Source organism: Rana temporaria, chromosome 3 (assembly GCF_905171775.1).
Source record: "Rana temporaria chromosome 3, aRanTem1.1, whole genome shotgun sequence".
NCBI classification, from domain to species: domain Eukaryota; kingdom Metazoa; phylum Chordata; class Amphibia; order Anura; family Ranidae; genus Rana; species Rana temporaria.
Window position 1 is genome coordinate 441,792,614 of NC_053491.1, and position 23,141 is coordinate 441,815,754.

The 23,141-nt window shown below is 45.3% G+C and overlaps 1 protein-coding gene across 3 annotated transcripts in view; it reads left to right on the forward strand.

Annotated features, from left to right (window-relative positions):
- The window catches only part of SMARCA4 (SWI/SNF related, matrix associated, actin dependent regulator of chromatin, subfamily a, member 4), a 102,779-nt gene that overhangs the window by 22,092 nt on the left and 57,546 nt on the right, over positions 1–23,141 (forward strand). For all 3 annotated transcript variants that reach the window (XM_040346462.1, XM_040346461.1, XM_040346463.1), the window contains exons 2-5: positions 13,284–13,522; positions 18,516–18,648; positions 21,764–22,231; positions 22,421–22,519. In XM_040346462.1, coding sequence (XP_040202396.1) covers positions 13,316–13,522; positions 18,516–18,648; positions 21,764–22,231; positions 22,421–22,519 — 907 coding nt within the window. In that variant the 5' untranslated portion in view covers positions 13,284–13,315. The remainder of the gene's footprint in view (positions 1–13,283; positions 13,523–18,515; positions 18,649–21,763; positions 22,232–22,420; positions 22,520–23,141) is intronic.

Below are 23,141 nucleotides of genomic sequence, written 5' to 3' on the forward strand. Positions count from 1 at the left end.
AGGAGAGGGGGTCTGTCTGTCGCTCTGTCTCTGTCCTCCCTCCTCCTCCATACTTGGCTCAGTATAGGTTAATTGATACACATCTGACTGACCTGGATGGATGGTCAGTCACTGCTCTGTTCCAGAATCCTATCCTGGCCAGGCACAGGCCTCATCGACCTCCCCGGGCCCCTGCTGTGGCGAGGCGCCGCCAAGAACGCCATTCAAAAATGGCGCCAAGCGGTGACATTACATCACTGGGCATGCGCCCGGCCGAGCTTGTAAGAGTATGAGTTCGCCAGAGCCCAGCGTCGGCCTGCAGCCATCTTTTCTATGGGCACATCTGGCAGAAACGGACACTGACTCGAGTATAAGCCGAGGGGGGCATTTTCAGATGGTCACCCAAGACAAATATAGTGATTCTCCCTAGTGGGGACAATAAAAAGTTGGCAAGGGTTCAGACCCATTCATGTTTATAAAAAAAAAAAAATGCCTACTAATTTGTTTCAAGCTGTGTCAGACATGTAGTCACAACAGATTGTTTAAAAATAAAATGGTGCACATTACGTCTGGCCTCCACCATTTTTAGTCGCCTAAAATACGACCTAAAACAGTTGAGATGACTAAAATACGACTAAAACTAAAATGACATTTTAGTCAAAAGACTAAAACTGAATTGAAATTTGACTTCAAACTAACACCTCAAAACCATAAATATAAAAGCAATATATGATGAGTTTGGAATTTGTAGAGAAATGTTAAAGCGGAGGTCCCGTGAAAAAAAAAGATTTAAAGCCAGCAGCTACAAATACTGCAGCTGCTGACTTTTAATAAATGGACATTTACCTGTCCAGCACACCCGCAAGCAATCGCTTGTTTCTCTGTTGCCCCCGCCTCCATCAATGGTGAGGGAATCGGCTTCACTGCTCGGTTCCCTATTGCGCGAGTAGCGTGGTGCCTTCCCAGTGGTCCCCGCTGTCTCCTGGGACCAGTTTGTTTCCCAGAAGGCAGCGGGGGGGACGGGAAGTGGAATGACTCCTGTGGGAGCCATTCCTGGAAGTGGGTGCAAATACCTGTATTATACAGGTATCTGTACTAGACATGTTTCATTTCTGTTCATTTATCGTGATTCGTAACAAGTCGTAATTTCGTAAGACGTTAGTTATCGTATTCGTACTCTTTAGTATTTTCGTAACACTTTTTTTCCGTTTCCGTTTTTTTCTGTTAGTTTATTTTTTGTTGAATCGAGATTAGTATTTTTGTTATTTTGTATTCTGCCGCTTTCGTATTTTTAAAATGATTTTATTCGTTCCTTCGTTTTTACGTTGGTTTAATCTTCATTGTTTTGCTATTCGTATTTACATTATATTTTCCATCATGCCGCGTTCGTATTTTCGTAAGAAATATATCTTCGTTGCTTTATGATCATTCGTATTTTCGTGTCTAATTTCCTTTGGTTGTAAAAACGTACTTTTGTAGATTTTATTGCATTCCTAGTTCTGTTAGAATACATTTTACGTTTATTCGACACACTACTCGTCGTAATTTTGTAATTCGTACTTTACTGTGATTGACTTGACTGTCTTAGTTAGCGCACACATACCCTGTCTAGAATGAAGTCTGAGGTAGAAGAAAACTAAAATATGTCAGATATTACAAATACAAATCTAGAAATTAGATGCACTGCAATCTAACACAGAAAAAGACACAAGGAGCCAGGAGGTAATGAGAAAGAAGCTCATTGGGGGAAGGAACAAACCTCTTCAGAGGAAAGGGACAGCGCTCAGTGGCTATTGGTCAATGTCCAGAAATATTTCAGTACTAACGAAAGCTAATTTACATTATTTCGTATCTTGTTGTTTTCATTTCCGTTTTCTGAAGATTCGTAATTTATTTTTCGTTCGTTTCGATTTTCGTTTTTTATTCTTTGTTCGGCATTTCGGTTGTTTTCTTTTCGGTCTTCGAATATTAGTAAGTTTGCATTTTCGTTCATTTTGTTTTTCGTAATTTTTTTTGGGTTCGGTATTTTCGTTGTTTCTATGTTTTTCGTTTCTTTCTTCTTTTGTATCTTCGTTTTTTTTCCATATTCGTTATTTTGAAAATATCGTTATTCGTTATTAATTGCGCTAAACCGTTCGTTCGTTCATTCGTATGTTAACGAATCAACTAAAATAACGAAAATTGACGGAAAACGTATTCGTAACTAAAAAAAATTGTCTAATCTGTACCACCCCTCCCCCTGAAAGGTGCCACCGGAGGGGGGGACGGTTCCAAAAAAGCGGAAGTTCCATTTTTGGGTGGAGCTCCGCTTAAACGGATGCATTACAATTTAATTACACCCATTGGATTTTTAGGTGACTAAAATGAGTTTTAGTCAACTAAAACAATTGCAGAAGACTAAAATGGGACTAAAACTAAAATGCCATTTTAGTCCTAAGACTAAAACTAAATCGGAATTTGCTGCCAAAATTAACACTGGACTCCACCTGCATCTGAGATCTGCGTTTCCCTTTAAGAGGCTTTCTTTGTGTTCTGCTCTGTATTTGTCACATTACTCTGCGCCCCTGGAACGCTATTTGAAAGGCAATGAGTGTTGCAGCTCCTCTGATTAATATTCCAGGCTATTCAGGCTCGGATTGTACACGCTCTCTCATCAGCACGTCCTTGGATCGGGTCGGCGGGAGACACTGGAGGCCTGTCCTGTACCAGGAAGCGTTCAGCAGTCAGGCTGACGAGGATGTTAAGCGTCTGAGTTCTCCCTTGTTTGCCGAGCTGCCGCCCGCCGCTGTGCGTCTGCCAGGGCATCAATAAAACCCATCAATAATTCATGCATTTCCCTTTTGAAGCTGCGCTTATGCTTTTTTTTTTTTTTTCCTATTCTCTTTTCTCTCTCATGCTTTTTTCATCAGGCATCGGAGTACAAGCAGCTTGTTCTAGAAAACGCCTGAAAAGAACAGATTGTGTTTTATCTTCTTCCTCCGTCTTAATTTAATTTATTTAGCGCGGTACCTGCGCTGAGCGGGCCTAGCCTTGTAATTAACACAAGCAAGACATCAAAGTGAGAGTAATTTCCCTTTACAAGTGTAGCCAGACGGTAATCGGCTTCTCTTTTTAATTAAATCTTTCGGTCCTATTAAAAAGGAGCTTTTTGTTGCCCGGCCTTCTTTGGACCATAAAAACCAGCTGCTACTGGGCAAGGTGACTGGCTGTACTGGATAGAGAATGGGACCTGATCGGGGCGGGTTTGATTTAAATCGCTAGTAAATGGGCCTCTATTTAAAGCGACTCGATTTTTAAATTGTCCCTGACTCGCTGTTGGCCCCTCCTCCTGACTCGCTGTTGGCCCCTCCTCCTGACTCGCTGTTGGCCCCTCCTCCTGACTCGCTGTTGGCCCCTCCTCCTGACTCGCTGTTGGCCCCTCCTCCTGACTCGCTGTTGGCCCCTCCTCCTGACTCGCTGTTGGCCCCTCCTCCTGACTCGCTGTTGGCCCCCCTCCTCCTGACTGGCTGTTGGCCCCCCTCCTCCTGACTGGCTGTTGGCCCCCCTCCTCCTGACTGGCTGTTGGCCCCCCTCCTCCTGACTGGCTGTTGGCCCCCCTCCTCCTGACTGGCTGTTGGCCCCCCTCCTCCTGACTGGCTGTTGGCCCCCCTCCTCCTGACTGGCTGTTGGCCCCCCTCCTCCTGACTGGCTGTTGGCCCCCCTCCTCCTGACTGGCTGTTGGCCCCCCTCCTCCTGACTGGCTGTTGGCCCCCCTCCTCCTGACTGGCTGTTGGCCCCCCTCCTCCTGACTGGCTGTTGGCCCCCCTCCTCCTGACTGGCTGTTGGCCCCCCTCCTCCTGACTGGCTGTTGGCCCCCCTCCTCCTGACTGGCTGTTGGCCCCCCTCCTCCTGACTGGCTGTTGGCCCCCCTCCTCCTGACTGGCTGTTGGCCCCCCTCCTCCTGACTGGCTGTTGGCCCCCCTCCTCCTGACTGGCTGTTGGCCCCCCTCCTCCTGACTGGCTGTTGGCCCCCCTCCTCCTGACTGGCTGTTGGCCCCCCTCCTCCTGACTGGCTGTTGGCCCCCCTCCTCCTGACTGGCTGTTGGCCCCCCTCCTCCTGACTGGCTGTTGGCCCCCCTCCTCCTGACTGGCTGTTGGCCCCCCTCCTCCTGACTGGCTGTTGGCCCCCCTCCTCCTGACTGGCTGTTGGCCCCCCTCCTCCTGACTGGCTGTTGGCCCCCCTCCTCCTGACTGGCTGTTGGCCCCCCTCCTCCTGACGCGCTGTTGGCCCCCCTCCTCCTGACTGGCTGTTGGCCCCCCCTCCTCCTGACTGGCTGTTGGCCCCCCTCCTCCTGACTGGCTGTTGGCCCCCCTCCTCCTGACTGGCTGTTGGCCCCCCTCCTCCTGACTGGCTGTTGGCCCCCCTCCTCCTGACGCGCTGTTGGCCCCCCTCCTCCTGACGCGCTGTTGGCCCCCCTCCTCCTGACACGCTGTTGGCAAGTGCTCTTTAAATGTAAGGACCTATTCTTGCTGGTAGTTAGAATCTTTAATATTTGCAAACAAAATGAAGGTTTCCTATTTAGAATAAGCTGTCGGGTTTAAAAAAAGAGCTGATTCAATCATACAGTTTGTAGTGTACATGGATTTGCAAAACAATGGGATAAAGGAATATTCCTGAACTTTGTTTTATCTCATGGTTACTGTCAATTTGTGTGAATGCATCAATGCAGTGTATGTTATCTCAGCTTGCAGAACTTGGATTCAATAAATGAGTTTACCAAAAAATTTAATATTGCAGAATATACAGCCTCATGCTACATAACTAAGCTCCATTTCATGCTGAATAAACTAAACAAAGGGCCAGTTTATTATTCATCATTGGTGTCAGTGGCAGGAATAGGTGTCCCATCATCAGTGGGAGGACTAGAACCCCATCGCTGGTGTCAGTGGGAGGACTAGAGCCCCACCGCACTGTTAGTGTCAGTGAGAAGAATAGTGCCCCAGGGGCCGAATAAAAGCAAGCATAGGGCTGCATCTGGCCCCCGGGCTACACTTTGGAGACCACTGATCTAAGCTTTGCAGTGGTGCCCCAGTTCACTCCACTCTTTAGTTTATAAAGGCCAAGTTCATCTTACTAATATAATGAACTGTGCAGTCACTGGGCCCCATTAAAAAAACACTGTGCCGCTTAGACAAATTGAGCTTGCCTACCTAGATCAGGGGTCTCCAAACTTTTTTTTTATACAAAGGGCCACCTTACTGTCCTTCAGACATTAGGGGGGCTGGACTAGGGCCGGTGGGAGTAGAAAACGTCCCGGCGGCGGGTGGGAGTAGAAAACGTCCCGGCGGCGGGTGGGAGTAGAAAACGTCCCGGCGGCGGGTGGGAGTAGAAAACGTCCTGGCGGCGGGTGGGAGTAGAAAACGTCCCGGCGGCGGGTGGGAGTAGAAAACGTCCCGGCGGCGGGTGGGAGTAGAAAACGTCCCGGCGGCGGGTGGGAGTAGAAAACGTCCCGGCGGCGGGTGGGAGTAGCAAACGTCTCGGCGGCGGGTGGGAGTAGAAAACGTCCCGGCGGCGGGTGGGAGTAGAAAACGTCCCGGCGGCGGGTGGGAGTAGAAAACGTCCCGGCGGCGGGTGGGAGTAGAAAACGTCCCGGCGGCGGGTGGGAGTAGAAAACGTCCCGGCGGCGGGTGGGAGTAGAAAACGTCCCGGCGGGCCGGTGGGAGTAAACCATACCCTATCATTTTCGATGGAAGGAATTGTGCCCCATTGTTGGTGTCAGTGGATGGCATAGTACCCCAAGGCCTTGATAAAGGCAAGCACAGGGCCGCAGTTTGGAGACTGCTGCTTTTTAGATCGTTTTCTCAAGCAGGGTACCCTAGGGTTCCTCCAAAGGTGACTAGGTAGAGAAGCTTTCTACCCTTTAGGGACAGGTTGGCAGCCCCCCCCCCCCAGTTCTGTCCTGTTCCCCCCCCCCCTTTGTCTTTGCTGTGCCTCGTTAGGAGCGCAGCGTGGATCCCGCGTGTGCGATTATGCCGCTGATCATCCTCCGTCTTCTCATTGTCTTCCTCGCTGTACGCCAGACTTGAAGGACTAATTATAGTCGTTATTATTCCAGAACTGCAGGGTGCACATTCATAGTCGGCGTCTCCTGATAGAGGAAGGCATTTGTCAGGATAAATATGTATCTGCAATACGTGGAGCACGAATCGCGCACATTTTGTCCCCGCAGTCGCCCCGCAGCACGCTTCATCTCCCTGTTTTAAGGGGGAACTTGACTTGATTTTTATTCTAATGCGATTGATGGGCTTGGCACTTGGAGGATCTGGCTTTGTAAGAAGGAGTCGGTAGTAGTTTTTTTTTTTTTTTTTTTTTTTTTTTTTTTTAGTTTTTTTTATTCTTCTGGAGGGATTTGAATGCTCTGAACGCCAGGCAAAACGCAAAATCTACGGGTGAAATGCATAGAAAAGAGGTTGTTGCCTGCCAAATCAATGTATATTTCTGTTAATCCAGTTCTGAGATATACCCAGCTCTGCCACACAGTGCAGCCGTGAGAGGCATGGTCTACCCACTATATACTCTGTACTTTTGACCCCAGATCTCATATTTAATAGGACCGGTCTTGCTTTTTTTTTTTTTATATACAAGGGATATTTGCATTCCTTTGTAATAGGAATAAAAGTGACACAATTTTTTTTTGTTTGTTTTAAAAGAACAGTGTAAAAATGAAAAGGTAAAATGAATAAGAAAATATATATATAAAATATACAATTTTTTTTTTTTTTTTTTACCACTTAAGACCCGGACCAATATGCAGGTAAAGGACCTGGCCAGTTTTTGCGATTCGGAACTGCGTCGCTTTAACCACTTTAGCCCCGGGCCTGTTTTTCAAAGTCTGTGTTTACGAGACAAAACCATTTTTTTTTGCTAGAAAATTACTTAAAACCCCCAAACATTATATATTTTTTTTTCTAACACCCTAGAGAATAAAATGGAAGTCATTGCAATACTTTTTGTCACACCGTATTTGCGCAGCGGTCTTACAAGCGCACTTTTTTTGGAAAAAATTCACTTTTTTAAATGAAAAAATAAGACAACAATAAATTTGGCCCAATTTTTTTATATATTGTGAAAGATAATGTTACGCCGAGTAAAATGATACCCAACATGTCACGCTTAAAAATTGCGCCCGCTCGTGGCATGGCGTCAAACTTTTACCCTTAAAAATCTTGATAGGCGACGTTTAAAAAATTCTACAGGTTGCATTTTTTGAGTTACAGAGTAGGCCTAGGGCTAGAATTATTGCTCTCGCTCTAACGATCGCGGCGATACCTCACTTGTGTGGTTTGAATACCGTTTTCATATGTCGGCGCTACTCGCGTATACGTTCGCTTCTACGCGCAAGCTCGTCGGGACGGGGCGCTTTAAAAAATTTTTTTTTTGCTTTTCGCATTTATTTTTATTTATTTTAGAATTTTTAACACTGAAAAAAAAACCAGGAATAAAAGTGATAATTTTTTTTTTTTATTACAAGGAATGTAAACATCCCTTGTAATAGAAAAAAGCATGACAGGTCCTCTTAAATATGAGATCTGGGGTCAAAAAGACCTCAGATCTCATATTTGGGCTTAAATGCAAAAAAAAATAAAAAATTTGGAAATGTCATTTTTTCAAATGACAAAAAAAAAAAAATGTTTCTTTAAGACGCTGGGCGGGACTGACGTTTTGACGTCACTTCCGCCCAGCGGAGCTATGGGGACGGGCGAAGGAGATTTTTCCTTCAGTCTTGTCCCCGCTCAGCTGCCGGATGGTCGCGATCTCCTCCGCCGCTACCGACGGCTCCGGTAAGCGGCGGAGGGCGCGGGAGAGCGGCGGGAGGGGGGGGGCCCTCTCCCGCCACCGATAACGGCGAATTCGCCGCGGAGACAGCCATTATCGTTAACACGGCCGCCCACAGAAGAGATGAATATCTCGATTGTGGCAGCAGCTGCTACCGTTACCGAGATATTCATCTCTAAAGTGAGGACGTATAACGACGGTGGGCGGTCGGCAAGTGGTTAACTGACAATTGTGCGACGTGGCTCCCAAACAAAATTGATGTCCTTTTTTTTTTTTTTCTCACAAATGGAGCTTTCTTTTGGTGGTAGTATTTGATCACCTCTGCGGTTTTTATTTTTTGCGCTATAAACAAAAAAAAGAACGTACATTTTGAAAAAATTCAATATTTTTTACTTTTTGCTATAAAAAAATTATCCCCCAAAAATATATAAAAAAACATAATTTTTTTTCTCAGTTTAGGCCGATATGTATTCTTCTACCTGTTTTTGGTAAAACAAAAAATGCAATAAGCGTTTATCGATTGGTTTGTGCAAAATTTATAGCGTTTACAAAATAGAATAGTTTTATGGCATTTTTATAATTTTATTTTTTTATTATTTATTTATTTATTTATTTTTTTACTAATGCAATTTTTTTTTTATCTCCTTGACTGCGACATTATGACGGACACATTTTTGGCACCATTGTCATTTTCACAGCGAAAAGTGCTATAATAATGCACAGATTAGTGTGTAAATAACTGCAGTTTAGGAGTTAACCACTAGGGGGCACTGTATGGGGTTAAGTATGACCTTGTGTGTTTCTGACTGTAGGGGGGCGGGGCAATTTTAAAACGTGACATGTTGGGTATAAATGTATTCGGCGTAACATTCTTTCACGATATAAAAAAATTGGGCCAACAGTACACTTTTTTAAATTAAAAAATAAAAACAGTATTTTTTTCCCCCAAAAAAAGTGCGCTGCGCAAATACGGTGCGACAAAGTATTGCAACGACCGCCATTTTATTCTCTAGGGGGTTAGAACCCTCAAACATTATATATATTTTTTTCTAAGTAATTTTCCTGGCAGAGACTCTGGCTCACTCTTCGGTGAGACTGCTTCTTTTTCAATGTAAGTAAACTTGCAGGTGGGAATTGCGGATTACTGGATAGGGGGGTGTCATAGGTCCTGCTTGTGAAGAAAGCCCTCGCCACAAGACCATTTTATCCCAGATATTCAATAGATGAGATGTAAGAAAGGGTAGGGCAGGGGATAAGTCTCTGTGAATATCACAAGAAGGTAAATCCTATCCAAGGGAGTGCCGAGGTATTCAGGTTCCATAGACTTCAATGGATCAAAAAGGTGTATTGAAAAACGTACAGTGCACCTGCATAGGCGTGAGCCAGGCCTTTTAAAATGTTCCTAAAACCACAACAGTAAAATCAGTCTGTATATACAGCATAGCATGCTTGTTATACTCGCTGTGGAATCTAAGGGGTTAATCCTCTACATTGTGTAAAGGCTGTTTGATCCTGTCTTCTCTGATCCTCCCCCTTCCACTGTCTCCATCCCATCTCTTGATAAGGCAGAGCCTTTGGCGTCACTCTGCACATGCTCAGTTTGGTGTGTATTGCTAGAGAAATGTTATTTATTTTTTCTTGGGAGAGTGCATGTGATGAGCACAGGGCCCATCGGTACTGTCCAGACAGAGGGCCAGGAGTCCTGCAGCCTAATGGGACAGTCAGAGCAGAATGAAAACTCCTCCTACAAGCTGTAACCAGACACTGATAGAAGTCACAATAATTGCATTTCCATGTTCTGTGTACTGTGGGAGACCAGATATAGTGATAAAGGGTCCTGGGTTTAGTAACGCTTTAAGCTGCAAAGGCAGCAGAGGGGGAGGTGTATACATTAATACCTTGGATTGCGAGCATAATTTGTTCCAGAAGCATGCTTGTAATCCAAAGCACTTGTATATCAAAGCAAGTTTCCCCATAGGAAATAATGGAAACTCAGATAATCCAATGTTTTATTTTTTTATATTTTATGGGTAACAAATGCTTTAAGGGGGGCTGAAATGTGGCTAGTAGAAAAGGTCCCGATGTCGGCGGGGAAAAAACAATGCCCCATCGTTGAGATCAGTGGAATGTATGGTGCCCTGTCCTTGTCACTGGGAGGAATTGTGCCATGTCATTGGGCCCCATGGTTGGTGCCACTGGGAGAAATGGTGTGCCATGGTTGGTGCCACTGGGAGAAATGGTGTGCCATGGTTGGTGCCACTGGGAGAAATGGTGTGCCATGGTTGGTGCCACTGGGAGAAATGGTGTGCCATGGTTGGTGCCACTGGGAGAAATGGTGTGCCATTGTTGGTGCCACTGGGAGAAATGGTGTGCCATTGTTGGTGCCACTGGGAGAAATGGTGTGCCATGGTTGGTGCCACTGGGAGAAATGGTGTGCCATTTTTGGTGACACCGGGAGAAATGGTGTGCCATGGTTGGTGCCGACTGGCTGAAAATGATGCCCCAAGGGCCGTATAAAAGCAAGCAAAGGGGTCACATCTGGCCCCCGGGCCACAGTTTGGGGACCGCTGCCCTAGATCATTTTTCTCAAGGTTTTTACCCCTTGAAATAATGAAGGTCTCTGGGAACCCATGCTAAAACCAATTCATAGTTGGTCAGCGAGAAAAATGCTCTGTACATTTTGTGGGTCAGTGGGGAGAGTGCCCCCTATAGTAGTGGTCACATTCGCACCCTTCCAGGCAGCTATAACGATCATTGGTATCATGCGGCTGGCTTTGCTGAATGGTGTTTGCCCTGGAATTAGGAAGGCTTCATCAGATGGGAGGTCAATCGGCCACAACTCAGGGCACCCCTAGCAGCTACCCCTGGTGACACCCTACTTAAAGGGGTTGTAAAGGTTTGTTTTTTTATTTTCTGAATAGGTTCCTTTAAGCTAGTGCATTGTTGGTTCACTTACCTTTTTCCTTCCATTTCCCTTCTAAATGTTTTTTTTCTTTGTTTTCTTTGTCTGAATTTCTCACTTCCTGTAAGTGACCGGATTTATATTATAAAAACGCATGATGAAAGGACATACATTTAAAAAATGCTAATTGTGGTTGGAACCCCGCTTTAAGAATACAAAACATCCTCTCCTGTAAGTGCAGGAAGCCAACACTTTGCATGTCTGTTTGCTCTCAGTCCTGACTGTCACTGATGGCAGGTGTCCCCTCTGATGTTCTGGAACAAATCAAAGTGGTTCTACAACACAACTGTTTGTATCAGCTCTGATGGAGTCCTCTCATGCAGACAAAAATGAAAGCCTACGGGTAAACACTGCCACCTTCAGGCTCTAAAGCAGAACTACACTGCATCAGAGCATCACAAACCATAAACACTGTTTGATTTGTCTTTATTATTAAAGTAAACTCGCTAATCCATAACTCCATGCTATAGTTTGCAGAGAAAACTATGTAATGATGCAAATTCAGTCCTCATTATTAAAGCGGGAGTTCACCCATTTATTTATTTTTAGACCTTTTCCCCTTAGCTTCCTGCTCGTTCGGTCTAGGGGAATCGGCTAGTTGTTTTAAAATATGTGCAGTACTTACCCGTTTTCGAGATGCATCTTCTCCGTCGCTTCCGGGTATGGGTCTTCGGGAGCGGGCGTTCCTTCTTGATTGACAGTCTTCCGAGAGGCTTCCGACGGTCGCATCCATCGCGTCACTAGTAGCCGAACGTCGGTGCGGCTCTATACTGCGCCTGCGCACCGACGTTCGGCTTCTTTCGGAAAATCGTGACGCGATGGATGCGACCGTCGGAAGCCTCTCGGAAAACTGTCAATCAAGAAGGAACGCCCGCTCCCGAAGACCCATACCCGGAAGCGACGGAGAAGATGCATCTCGAAAACGGTAAGTACGGATCATATTTTCTAACAACTAGCCGATTCCTCTAGACAAAACGAGCATGAAGCTAAGGGGAAAATGTGTTCGCTATGGGTGAACCTCCGCTTTAAGTAAAGTGACTGATGGTCTGTTGCTGATAAATCTGGATTGGGCCATCGAGGCATTAATGACCTCTGGTCACAGAAGGATGCCGTTATGTAAACCCAACTCTGACCACCGTCCTTGTCGGATGTGAAATGGGGAAGTCCTCTCTCTGGGATGTGGCTTACCGTCTTCTCTGTTGTGGTTACCCCACAAACCACACATTGTGTGTTTAGAGGAACTTTCTGATACTTGAAGGGAAAGTGTGGTCTTTTTTAATGATCGTGTGTATGTGTGTGTGTTTTTTTTATTATTTATTATATATATATATATATATATATATATATATATATATATATATATATATATATATATATATATATATATATATATATATATATATATATATATATATATATATAATATATTAGAGGTCGACCAATATGGGTTTTTCTCTGGCCGATACCGATATTTAGAAATCTGGGCGGCCGATATATGATGCCGATTTTTTTATTTCTTTTGTTGGCACTGGATGGCACTAATTGCCACTGGAAGATGGCACTAGCAGAAGGCACTTATTGGTACTGGCAGGTGGCACTAATTGGCACTGGCAAGTGGCACTGGTTGGCACTGACTGGCAGGTGGCACTAATTGGCGGTGGCACTGGGTGGCAATAGTTAGCACTGGTTGGCATTGGCAGGTGGCACTGATGGCTTTAGGTGGCACTGGATCGCACTGGCAGGTGGCACTGGATGGAAGGTGTCACTAATTGGCACTGGCAGGTGGCATTGGCAGATGGCACTGGATGAAAGGTGGCACTAATTGGCACTGGATGGTAACACTGGTATTGCCACTGGCAGGTGGCACTGGATGGAAGGTGTCACTAATTGGCACTGGCAGGTGGCATTGGCAGGTGGCACTGGATGAAAGGTGGCACTAATTGGCACTGGATGGTAACACTGGTATTGCCACTGGCAGATGGCAAGTGGCACTAATTGGCACTGGCAGGTGGCACTGGTGCAAAAAAAAATGGTGTCGCCCCCCCCCTCAGTACAGACCCCCTCTCCCTCCAGTATAGACACCCCCCTTACTGTACATATATTCAGTGCTGGAGGTGCGTTCGGCCGAGAAAAAGCCTTGAATTAATCTATGGGCAGTCTGGTTGTACTGAAGTCAAACCATCGATCAACTTCATTACAACCAACCTGTCTGATTTTTTTGCATGTGATTACTGCCATAGTTTTTGCTATAGCCATCATTAGTAATCATTGTGTTCTGCCAGCATAACATGAGGGGGGGGGGGGGGTAATCAAGTGATTTTACAATTTTCTCCATCTATGGCTTACTTTTATTTTATGAAATCCAACCACCTTTAAACACCAAGTTCTGACAAAAGGGCAAATGTAGCTCAGAAGGATCTGTTTTATTTAGATGTTGCATTAGAATAGTTATACTGTAGTCGTGTGTGGTGTTTTTTTTGTTTGTTTGTTTCCTTTTGTGCTAATGAGTGTGTTATTCTTTCACAGATTGGGACTGACTAAATCTCTTCCAGAAAGCAATGTCCACCCCCGACCCGCCTGTGGGGGGCACCCCTAGGCCTGTGCAGTCCCCCGGGCCAGGGCCTTCTCCTGGTGCTATGATGGGCCCTAGCCCAGGGCCATCTCCTGGATCAGCGCACAGTATGATGGGACCAAGCCCCGGACCTCCTATCCCTCCCCAGGGGCCTAGCGGATATCCTGCAGAGAACATGCATCAGATGCACAAGGTAAGAAACTCTTGTGGCATTTGTAGAGCCTTTTCCCTGACAACAAACTTCCGTGTATTCAAGTTTTAATTTTAGAGCAGTATGGGGCTTTCCTTTTTTTGTTGGATTTCTATTTACCTAGGTGGATACAGCATCTGTCCCCCATCGGATCAAACACCACTGATCCACCGGGATTGGATGGTTTCCCCATCGAGTGGTATATGCAGTACAGGGATCTGCTTGTGCCTCATCTGGGCAGGGTGTATGATTTTGCTATCAGGACGGGGCAGCTGCCGCCTTCTATGTCAGAGGCACTGATTGTCCTTATTCCTAAGCCACACAAGGATCACCTCCCCTGTGAATCTTACAGGCCAATCTCACTCATTAATTCGGACGTAAAAATTCTAGCAAAGGTACTTGCCCGGCGACTGAACACGGTCATTACTACCATTATTGGTGCAGACCAAACCGGGTTCATCCCGGGGCGATCGACCTCCATCAACCTACGTAGATTATTCACTAATCTTCAGGCAACCCATGAAGAGATGGGCTCTAGGGCCGTTCTGTCCTTAGATGCACATAAGGCATTTGACTCGGTCGAATGGCCTTACCTGCTGGAGGTCCTGGCGAAGTTTGGATTCGGCAATACCTTTATCAGGTGGGTGCAACTACTGTACTCGAAGCCCACTGCTAGACTAAGAGTGAACGCAGCCATATCTGATCCCTTTCCAATAAAGAGAGGCACCAGACAGGGGTGCCCTCTGTCGCCGCTGCTCTTTGCGCTGGCAATAGAGCCTCTGGCGGCGTTGGTGAGGTCCTGTGGGGCAGTCGCGGGGCTGACGATCGGGGGTCTAGAGGAGAAGGTATCTCTCTACGCTGATGACATGTTAATATACTTGTCGGACCCCCAGTCGTCCCTCCCGGCCCTGCTGGATCTCATTGGGAGGTTTGGCCACTTTTCGGGATTCCAGGTTAATTGGGACAAGTCCATTCTGTTTATGATGGACCAGGCGACGTCGGTCCGGCTACCACCATCTTGTCCACTACAGATAGTCAGCTCCTTCCGGTACTTGGGAGTCATAATACAACATCCCATGGCCTCCTATGTCAAGACTAATTTAGACCCCCTCATAGGGCGCTTGAAAACTACTTTCAAAACCTGGGCTAATCTTCCATTAACATTACTGGGTAGAATTAATATTTTTAAGATGATTTTCTTGCCACGATTTCTGTATGTTTTGGGTAATTCGCCAGTGTATGTCACAAAAAATAAATTCAAAGAGATAGATTCCATCCTCACCTCCTTTTTGTGGGGAGGGGGGGCGGTCAGGATTGCCAAGGACACCCTTCAGTTACCAGTACTGGAGGGCGGATTGGCCCTCCCCTGCCTTCAAATGTATTATATTGCCTCTCAATTGGCCCACGTACACTGGTGGTTTTACCCCGAAGCCAACAATGCAGCCACTGCATTGGAGGCAGCCATCCTCACCTCCTATGAATCCCTGCAAAATTTGATTCATCGTATGTCCCTTGGGGGGCGGGAGGGAACGAGTATTATAGCTATGACTCTACGGATTATTAAACTCACTAAATTGCAAGTCCCCTCCAGCAGTAATACATACTCACCGAACACTCCACTGTGGGGGAATCCAAACCTTCCGGAATTTTTCCGTAGATCGGATGGGGGATACTGGTCGAAAAGGGGGGTAAAAACTATTTTACATCTGTTCTCAGGCAATGTGTTTCGTACTTTTGAGGAATTTCGTAGAGACTATAATCTGCCACGCACGGCTTACTTCCTTTACCTACAGATACGCCACACTGCAGCAACGCAGTTTGGCCTTCGTAACATAGTCGTCCAGCTTTCTCGGCTGGAGCGACTACTAACTGACCCCTCGCACACCAAGTTAGTCTCCACATATTATGGGTCTCTCCTGCACACTACGACTCAAAGGCTGAGCAAAGCGGCTGCTAGCTGGAGAGCCGACATCCCTGAACTGACGGAGGAGATCTGGCAGGAGGTATTGCCCCTCCAGGTCCCCTCTGTCATTTCGTCCCGTGACAAGGTAATACAGACCAAACTGTTATATAGATCCTACTTCACACCATGCTTACTGTTCAAACTCAGCAGAATCCCCTCAGCGCTATGCTCCCGATGCGGCGCGGCCGATGGCACGTTCTTTCATATGATGTGGGAGTGTGCTCCGATTAGGAAGTTCTGGTCGGAGGTCACGGCCTTCATTAGCTCGCTGACTGAGATACCCAATATATGTAATCCTCTGAGGTGTTTACTGGGCCACATTGATGACGAGACTATATCTAAGAATATGCAAACCTTCCTGCGGATAGTACTGTTCTATGCTAAGAAGTCTATAACCTTCCACTGGAAGTCTCCATCCTTACCTACCATTACCTTTTGGCTCACCACCATCAATCGTGCTATACCGCTGTATAAGATGACATATGAGGCCAGAGGGTGTCCAAAAAAATTCTTGAAGGTCTGGGGCTCTTGGGTTGATTCCGAGAGCACCATACCTCCTGCTCCTTGAACTTTGACTGATACCTCTGCCCGTTGAATAGATCTAAGTGAGTAAATTAACGATTCTGTTGTTTTTCTCCCACCTTTCTCTGTGTGTTTTTATGAAAATGCTCAATGTGTACCAGCTACCAAAGTTTTGTAAAATGATGTACCGGGCGATGTTCGCCTAGGATGTGTGTTTGTTGTATTGTCTGTTTTGTATGTACAAAAATTTCAAAATAAAAATTTACCTTTAAAAAAAAAAAACACCACTGATCGCTCGGTTCTCACATCTCCGTGAGCTGCTGACTGTCAGTACATTGGCTCTGCTCTTCCAACCCCCCTACCCTGTGCTCACTGGAGTGCTGGGCTGTGGAGGGGATGTGAGCTGCTGGCTTAGGCTCTCAGCGGCTCTCTGCCCACCCCTCGCTCACTGGACTGCCGGGGGGCGGTAGCAGCTGGCTCAGGCTCTCAGCGACTCTCTGAGAGGCTGAGCCGGGTGCCGGTGTGGGTTGATCTTGACCATATGGTAAAAAATTATTATATATATATATATATATGTGTGCTTATCGCAGTTCTGTCTCTCTGCCTGACGGTCAGCAGGTGCCAGAGGACATCCATGTACCCAGCACCCGCCAATCTTCCACTGTGTGTAATCACAGCGGTAGCTAGGTGACGGGCATGCGTGCCCCCACCCGGAAGTGTTAGATCACGTGTGTATATTATATGTGTGTGTGTGTGTGATCCAGCACAGTGGGTCTGCCCTTTACCAGTTTTACTGGTACAGGAGTCGCCTAAGTGTTTTAAAAGTCAGTAGGTGGTTCTTGGTAGACTTAAGACATGCCCCAGAATATTGTTCATTCCTATGATCAAAGATACTCCCACCCTATTAAAGCGGCAGTTCACCCGAAATTTTTTTTTTAACATTAGATTGATGCTCATTTTGTCAAGGGGAATCGGGTGTTTTTTTTAAAACGAAGCAGTACTTACCGTTTTAGAGAGCGATCTTCTCCGCCGCTTCCGGGTATGGTCTTCGGGACTGGGCGTTCCTATTTGATTGACAGGCTTCTGACGGTCGCATACATCGCGTCACGAGTAGCCGAAAGAAGCCGAGCGTCGGTGCGGCTCTATACAGCGCCTGCGCACCGACGTTCGGCTACTTTCGGAAAATCGTGACGCGATGTATGCGACCGTCGGAAGCCTGTCAATCAAATAAAAACGCCCAGTCCCGCAGCCCATACCCGGAAGCGGCGGAGAAGTTCGCTCTCTGAAACGGTAAGTACTGCTTCTTTTTTAAAAAAACTACCCGATTCCCCTTGACAAAATGAGCCTCAATCTAATGTTAGAATTTAACATTTCCGGGTGAACCTCCACTTTAATAGATGAAAATATGGACAGCCGCACTCCAAAAAACCTTGATGGTTGTCTTTATTTAAAAAAAAGGAAAAATGCGCTACAAGTCACAGCACACAACACGGGAGTAAAACAGCTGACGCATTAAGAACAATAAATTAGTGCTTAATCATAGCTACACCCTATTACCACTGAACCCTCAAACCACCCACTATCCCCCATTTTTCTACTAACCTCTCTGTAACGGTCACCACCGTTTACGACCTTCCATCCCATCCAAGACAGCTTATCGACACTCCAATCAACAGGACCCGGTCCATAAGAATTCCCCCCCAGACACGAGACACACAGCTCTGTGCTTCTGGTTTCAAATGAAATGATACTTTAATGGTTTCTTCTCAGCTTTATATACAGTATAAGGCATTAAAGCAACAATGAGATCTCCACCCCCCTAATCACACACTAAGGCTAATTACTTAACATTCCTTAATCAACAGCATAACAACAAAACACCTTCACCCACTCCGTCTCCGCATACAGCTTGACACCTATTCACACCTCTGATCATCACTAGGCTCTAGACAGTGTTATCTCACACAAACAGTATTTAGTATGCATAATTATAGGTCTGGGAGCAGACCTGGGATTAACACCTGTCCGTTACAACACCTTTACACAAGGACAATGGAATGTCTTCCAAGCCCTGATTCAATTGGCATGTCACTAGAAATGAATCATAGAATATTCTTTGCAGGCATTTAAGGAATATACTGTAAATCACTATCCACGCCAAAACAATCCAACATCTTGCAGTATCTCAAAATCCTGCAATACGAACTATCCGTGATGTCAAATCTTATGTAATACATGAATTATGATTCACTTGCCACTCCATGCCCAAAGGGCACAGAGTGGACTCAGACCCAAGAGTTATCAGTTACGCTGACACAGGAGTATCCTCCATCCTCACAAAGTCTTTGGGTGTCACGGGTCATTCTGTTACACAATCCTTTCCTTCTTCAAATCCCATCTTTTATCCTACCTGCCCTCCCATTAAATGTAATCCTCCTGACCCCTTACTGTGCTTAATAGAGGGTGCCTGCTGTTCCTCACTGTCTTTGGTTCATCTGTTTCTCTTGTTAGCCGATGGAATCCATGCACGAGAAGACCATGCCGGAGGACCCACGTTATAACCAGATGAAAGGGATGGCAATGAGGCCTGGTGGACACTCTGGAATGGGACCCCCACCAAGTCCAATGGATCAGCATTCTCAAGGTATACCTGACTTCATGTGGTTAGGAAGGATTGCTCAGATTATGTGTGAAGTTGAAGAGCAGCTTTATGCTCCAGCTACAACCTAGGAGGGGAGAAGAGACGGAGCTTAGAGGGAAGAACATCATGGCCGAACGCATCCAATTTACTGACGCGTTTTATCCCATGCTCGAGAATAACTTTGTTACTGAGAAAAGCGACAGGTGGTCTGTACTTGCATAGAGTATATTTTACACAATTGTTAATCTCTTTGGTTGGAGGAATTCATTCTTCCCAGCACTTGAGCACCGTGCCGAGAATGTACCCGGTGCTGCACATGTGCCGGCCAGTATACATTGTAAAGAAGACGGGTACGTTTTTGCAGAAGAGACATAGCGTGTCTCTTTCTGTGATGGTCTGCTGCTCACATTTTGTTGGTTTACACTTTTAGTTTTGCTTAAAAATAACTGCCAGAGTAAGCCCTGCTGCAGTATAGTTCACCTCTGCACCAATGTCAATTCTGTATATAGTGCCTGACTGCAGAATCCTCAACTATATATATATATATATATATATATATATATATATATATATATATATATATATATATATATATATATATATATATATATATATATATATATATATATATATATATATATATATATATATATATACATACACACACAGTGAGGGGGAAAAAGTATTTGATCCCCCTGCTGATTTTGTATGTTTGCCCGCTGACAAAGAAATAATCAGCCTATAATTTAATGGTACGTTTATTTTAACAGTGAGAGGCAGAATAACAACAAAAACACGCATTTCAAAAAAGTTATAAATTGATTTGCATTTTATTGACTGAAAAAAGTATTTGATCCCCTATCAATCAACAGGTAACAAGCTGAGATTAGGAGCACTATCTTAAAGGGAGTGCTCCTAATATCTGTATATAAGACACCTGTCCACAGAAGCAATCGGAGTTGCCAAATGTCAGTCTCAAAACCCTAATGACACACGATAGGTTAACCAGAGGACAACGGTCTGATGGACCGTTTTCGTCGGTCAAAACCGATTGTGTGTGGGCCCCATAGGTTATTTAACCATCGGTTAAAAAAAATCCAACTTGCTTTAAAATTAACCGACGGATTCCTAACCGATAGGTCAAAACCGATCGTTAGTAGGCACAACCATCGGTTAAAAATCCACGCATGCTCAGAATCAAGTCGACGCATGCTTGGAAGCATTGAATTGACTTTTTTTTCAGCACATCGTTGTGTTTTACGTCACCGCGTTCTGACACGATAGTTTTTTTAACCGATGGTGTGTGGGCGCGACGGACCATCAGTCAACTTCATCGGTTAACCTATGACAACGGTCCATCAGACCGTTTTCATCGGATGGACTGATCGTGTTTACGAGGCTTTAGAGAGGATCTGCAGAGAGGAGTGGGGCAAAATCCCTCCTGAGATGTGCAAACCTGGTGGCCAACTACAAGAAACGTCTGACCTCTGCCAACAAGGGTTTTGCCACCAAGTCATGTTTTGCCAAGGGGTCAAATACTTATTTCACTCATTTAAAATGCAAATCAATTTATTACTTTTTTTAAATGTGTGTGTGTGTGTGTGTGTGTGTGTGTGTTTTTTCCAGGATATTTTTGTTGTTCTTCTGTCCCTCACTGTTAAAATAAACTGACCATTAAAATTGTAGACTGATCATTTCCTTGTCAGTGGCAAACTCTCAAGTCAGCAGGGGATCAAAAAAACGTTTTTTTCCCCTCACTGTAGTAAAGATGGGCTAAAGTTGGATGGAAATGCAGGGTCTTGCTGAATTTCAATCTGCGCATAGCTGTCCCCATTCATTCAAAGTCAGTCGTTAGATCGACTTCTGTTGAACGGAGGAGCTGGAAAACTTTTGTTGATCGGGAGCTGCTGCAGCTCCCGATCAGTGTAATCTGACAGCGGATTCCTCCATCGTCCTAACTTGTATAGATAAGGAAATCTTTTTTTTTTTCTTTACTCTCAGTCCGTTGGCTGAACGAAAAGAAACTGTCTATGGAATTTTATGCTAAAACATACAAATGGGTGAACAAGCAGAAGTAACATGCTTTGCCTCATCTGCATTAAAGTGTTGCTAAACCCAGGACTCTGCATTCACTATATCTGGTCTCTCACAGGACACAATATCTGGTCTCTCACAGGACACAGAACATAAAAACGCAATTATTTTAGTAAATATAAACGGCTAAATACCTTTTTCATCAGCAGTATTTAGCAGTCTTGTGATGTCTATCAGTGCCTGGTTAAAGCTTGTAGGAGGAGTTTTCATACTGCACTGGCTGTCCTATGAGGATGCAGGACCTCTGTCTGGACAGTGCTGATTGGCCCTGCGCTGATCACATGCACTCTCCTAAGAAAAAAAAAACCTCTCTAGCAATGCACTAATAACTCTGTTATCCGGACATGTTATGGACACAGTGCAAGAAGAGGGGGATCTGTGCATACAGGATCAAACGGCCTTTTTACATACTGCACAGTATTACCCCCTTAAGTTCCCCAGTGAGTATAACAAGCATGCTTTGCTGCATATACAGACTGATTTTACTGTTGTGAGTTTAGTAACACTTTAGAGTTACTTATCCGCCTGTGTGCCCCCTGTACAGTGGGACACCACATCACTGAACTGAAGGGGAGTATAGTTTAAGTCCAAAGACTTTGCACCTCTTCTAGTAGTGATGCTAATCTTTCAATAAAGCTCTGTTCACACCTAGGCGTATATACGCCTGAAGTGGCGTTCGGCATAGGAGACGTGGACCTGGGGGTAAGCTGCATTCACAATCGCGGCATTTTGTCGCCGCAAATCGTGGTACAAAACGCTGCAAGTTGTCGCCGCAATTCGCGGGACGAAACGCCGCGATTAGGTACGCCAAGGTGTGAATGCAGCCTAAATCCAGTAGGTGAGGTTAGGGGTATATATTGACCAATTGGATGCAAGCCTTGTTGGGAATGCTCTTGTGTCGCCTTACTGACAAGAGTGGGGCAAGGTGGGGAATGCTTTCTACAGAGAGAATCATTTTAATGGGCTGTTAAGCAAGTTTGGTATTTTATTTACTTTTTGTTAAATATTCATTGATGTCTTTTAGGCTATCCGTCTCCATTGGGCAGCTCGGAGCATGTCCCAAGCCCAGTACCCTCAAATGGCCCACCATCTGGACCTCCAATCTCCTCTAGCTCAGGAGGAGTGGCCATGGAGAACCCAGACCCTCAGCAGCAACAACAGCAGCAACAACAGCAACAACAACAACAGCAGCAACAGCAACAACAGCAGCAGCAACAACAGCAGCAGCAGCAGCAGCAACAGCAGCAGGCGAGCCGCAGTCCAACCCCTTTTAACCAGAATCAGCTGCATCAGTTACGAGCACAGATAATGGCATACAAGATGCTGGCCAGGGGTCAACCTTTACCTGACCACTTACAGATGGCTGTGCAAGGCAAAAGGCCCATGCCGGGCATGCAACCACAGATGCCAACACTACCTCCACCTGCAGCCTCTGGGACTGGCCCAGTACCTGCCTCTGGACCTGTGCCACCCAGCTACAACAGACCTCACGGTAAGACCACAATTCTGAATCTAATCTAGGGTAATAGGACTGTCGTCTAATACTTGCTTCCTGTCAGATCCATTTCTAGCGCTGGATATCAAATGTAACGGAACATCTTATTGGTTGGAACCATCGTCTCCTTTGCTTTCGTTGTGTCTTTTATGCGTTTTTTCACTAGTCTTCTGTTATCTTTTACAGGAATGGCAGGACCTGCCATGCCACCCCCAGGACCCTCTGGAGCTCCTCCTGGAATGCCAGGGCACCCCCCAGGGGCTCCTCCTAAACCCTGGCCTGAAGGTAACATGGACCGCACTTGATAGGGGCATTTTGAAATTCAAACCCAAGGCAGTGTAAAATAAGACCAATGCAGCTATGGATTTGTTAAAGAAATAAATACATATATACATTTTTTGGTTTCAGGCATTTTTATTTATAATGGTATAGCAGTATAGACAAAAAGTCCCTCAGTGTTGTGTCTTTCACAAGTATCAGACAAAAACGATTCTATTGTGATGAAGTTTGAAGGGGTATTTTTAATGCTTGTAGATGAGCAGATCTGCTAGGTAGACAGTTAAAAATACATACAGTGCCTTGAAAAAGTATTCATACCCCTTGAAATTTTCCACATTTTGTCATGTTACAACCAAAAAAAACGTAAATATATTTTATGTGATAGACCAACACAAAGTGGCACATAATTGTGAAATGGACTGAAAATGATAAATGGTTTCCAAATTTTTAACAAACATGTAAAAAGTGTGGTGTGCACTTGTATTCAGCCCCCTTTACTCCGATACCTCTAACTAAAATCTAATGGAACCAATTGCCTTCAGAAGTCACCTAATTCGTAAATGGAGTCCACCCCTGTGTAATTTTAATTCCAGTATAAATACAGCTGTTCTGTCAATCCCTCAGAGGT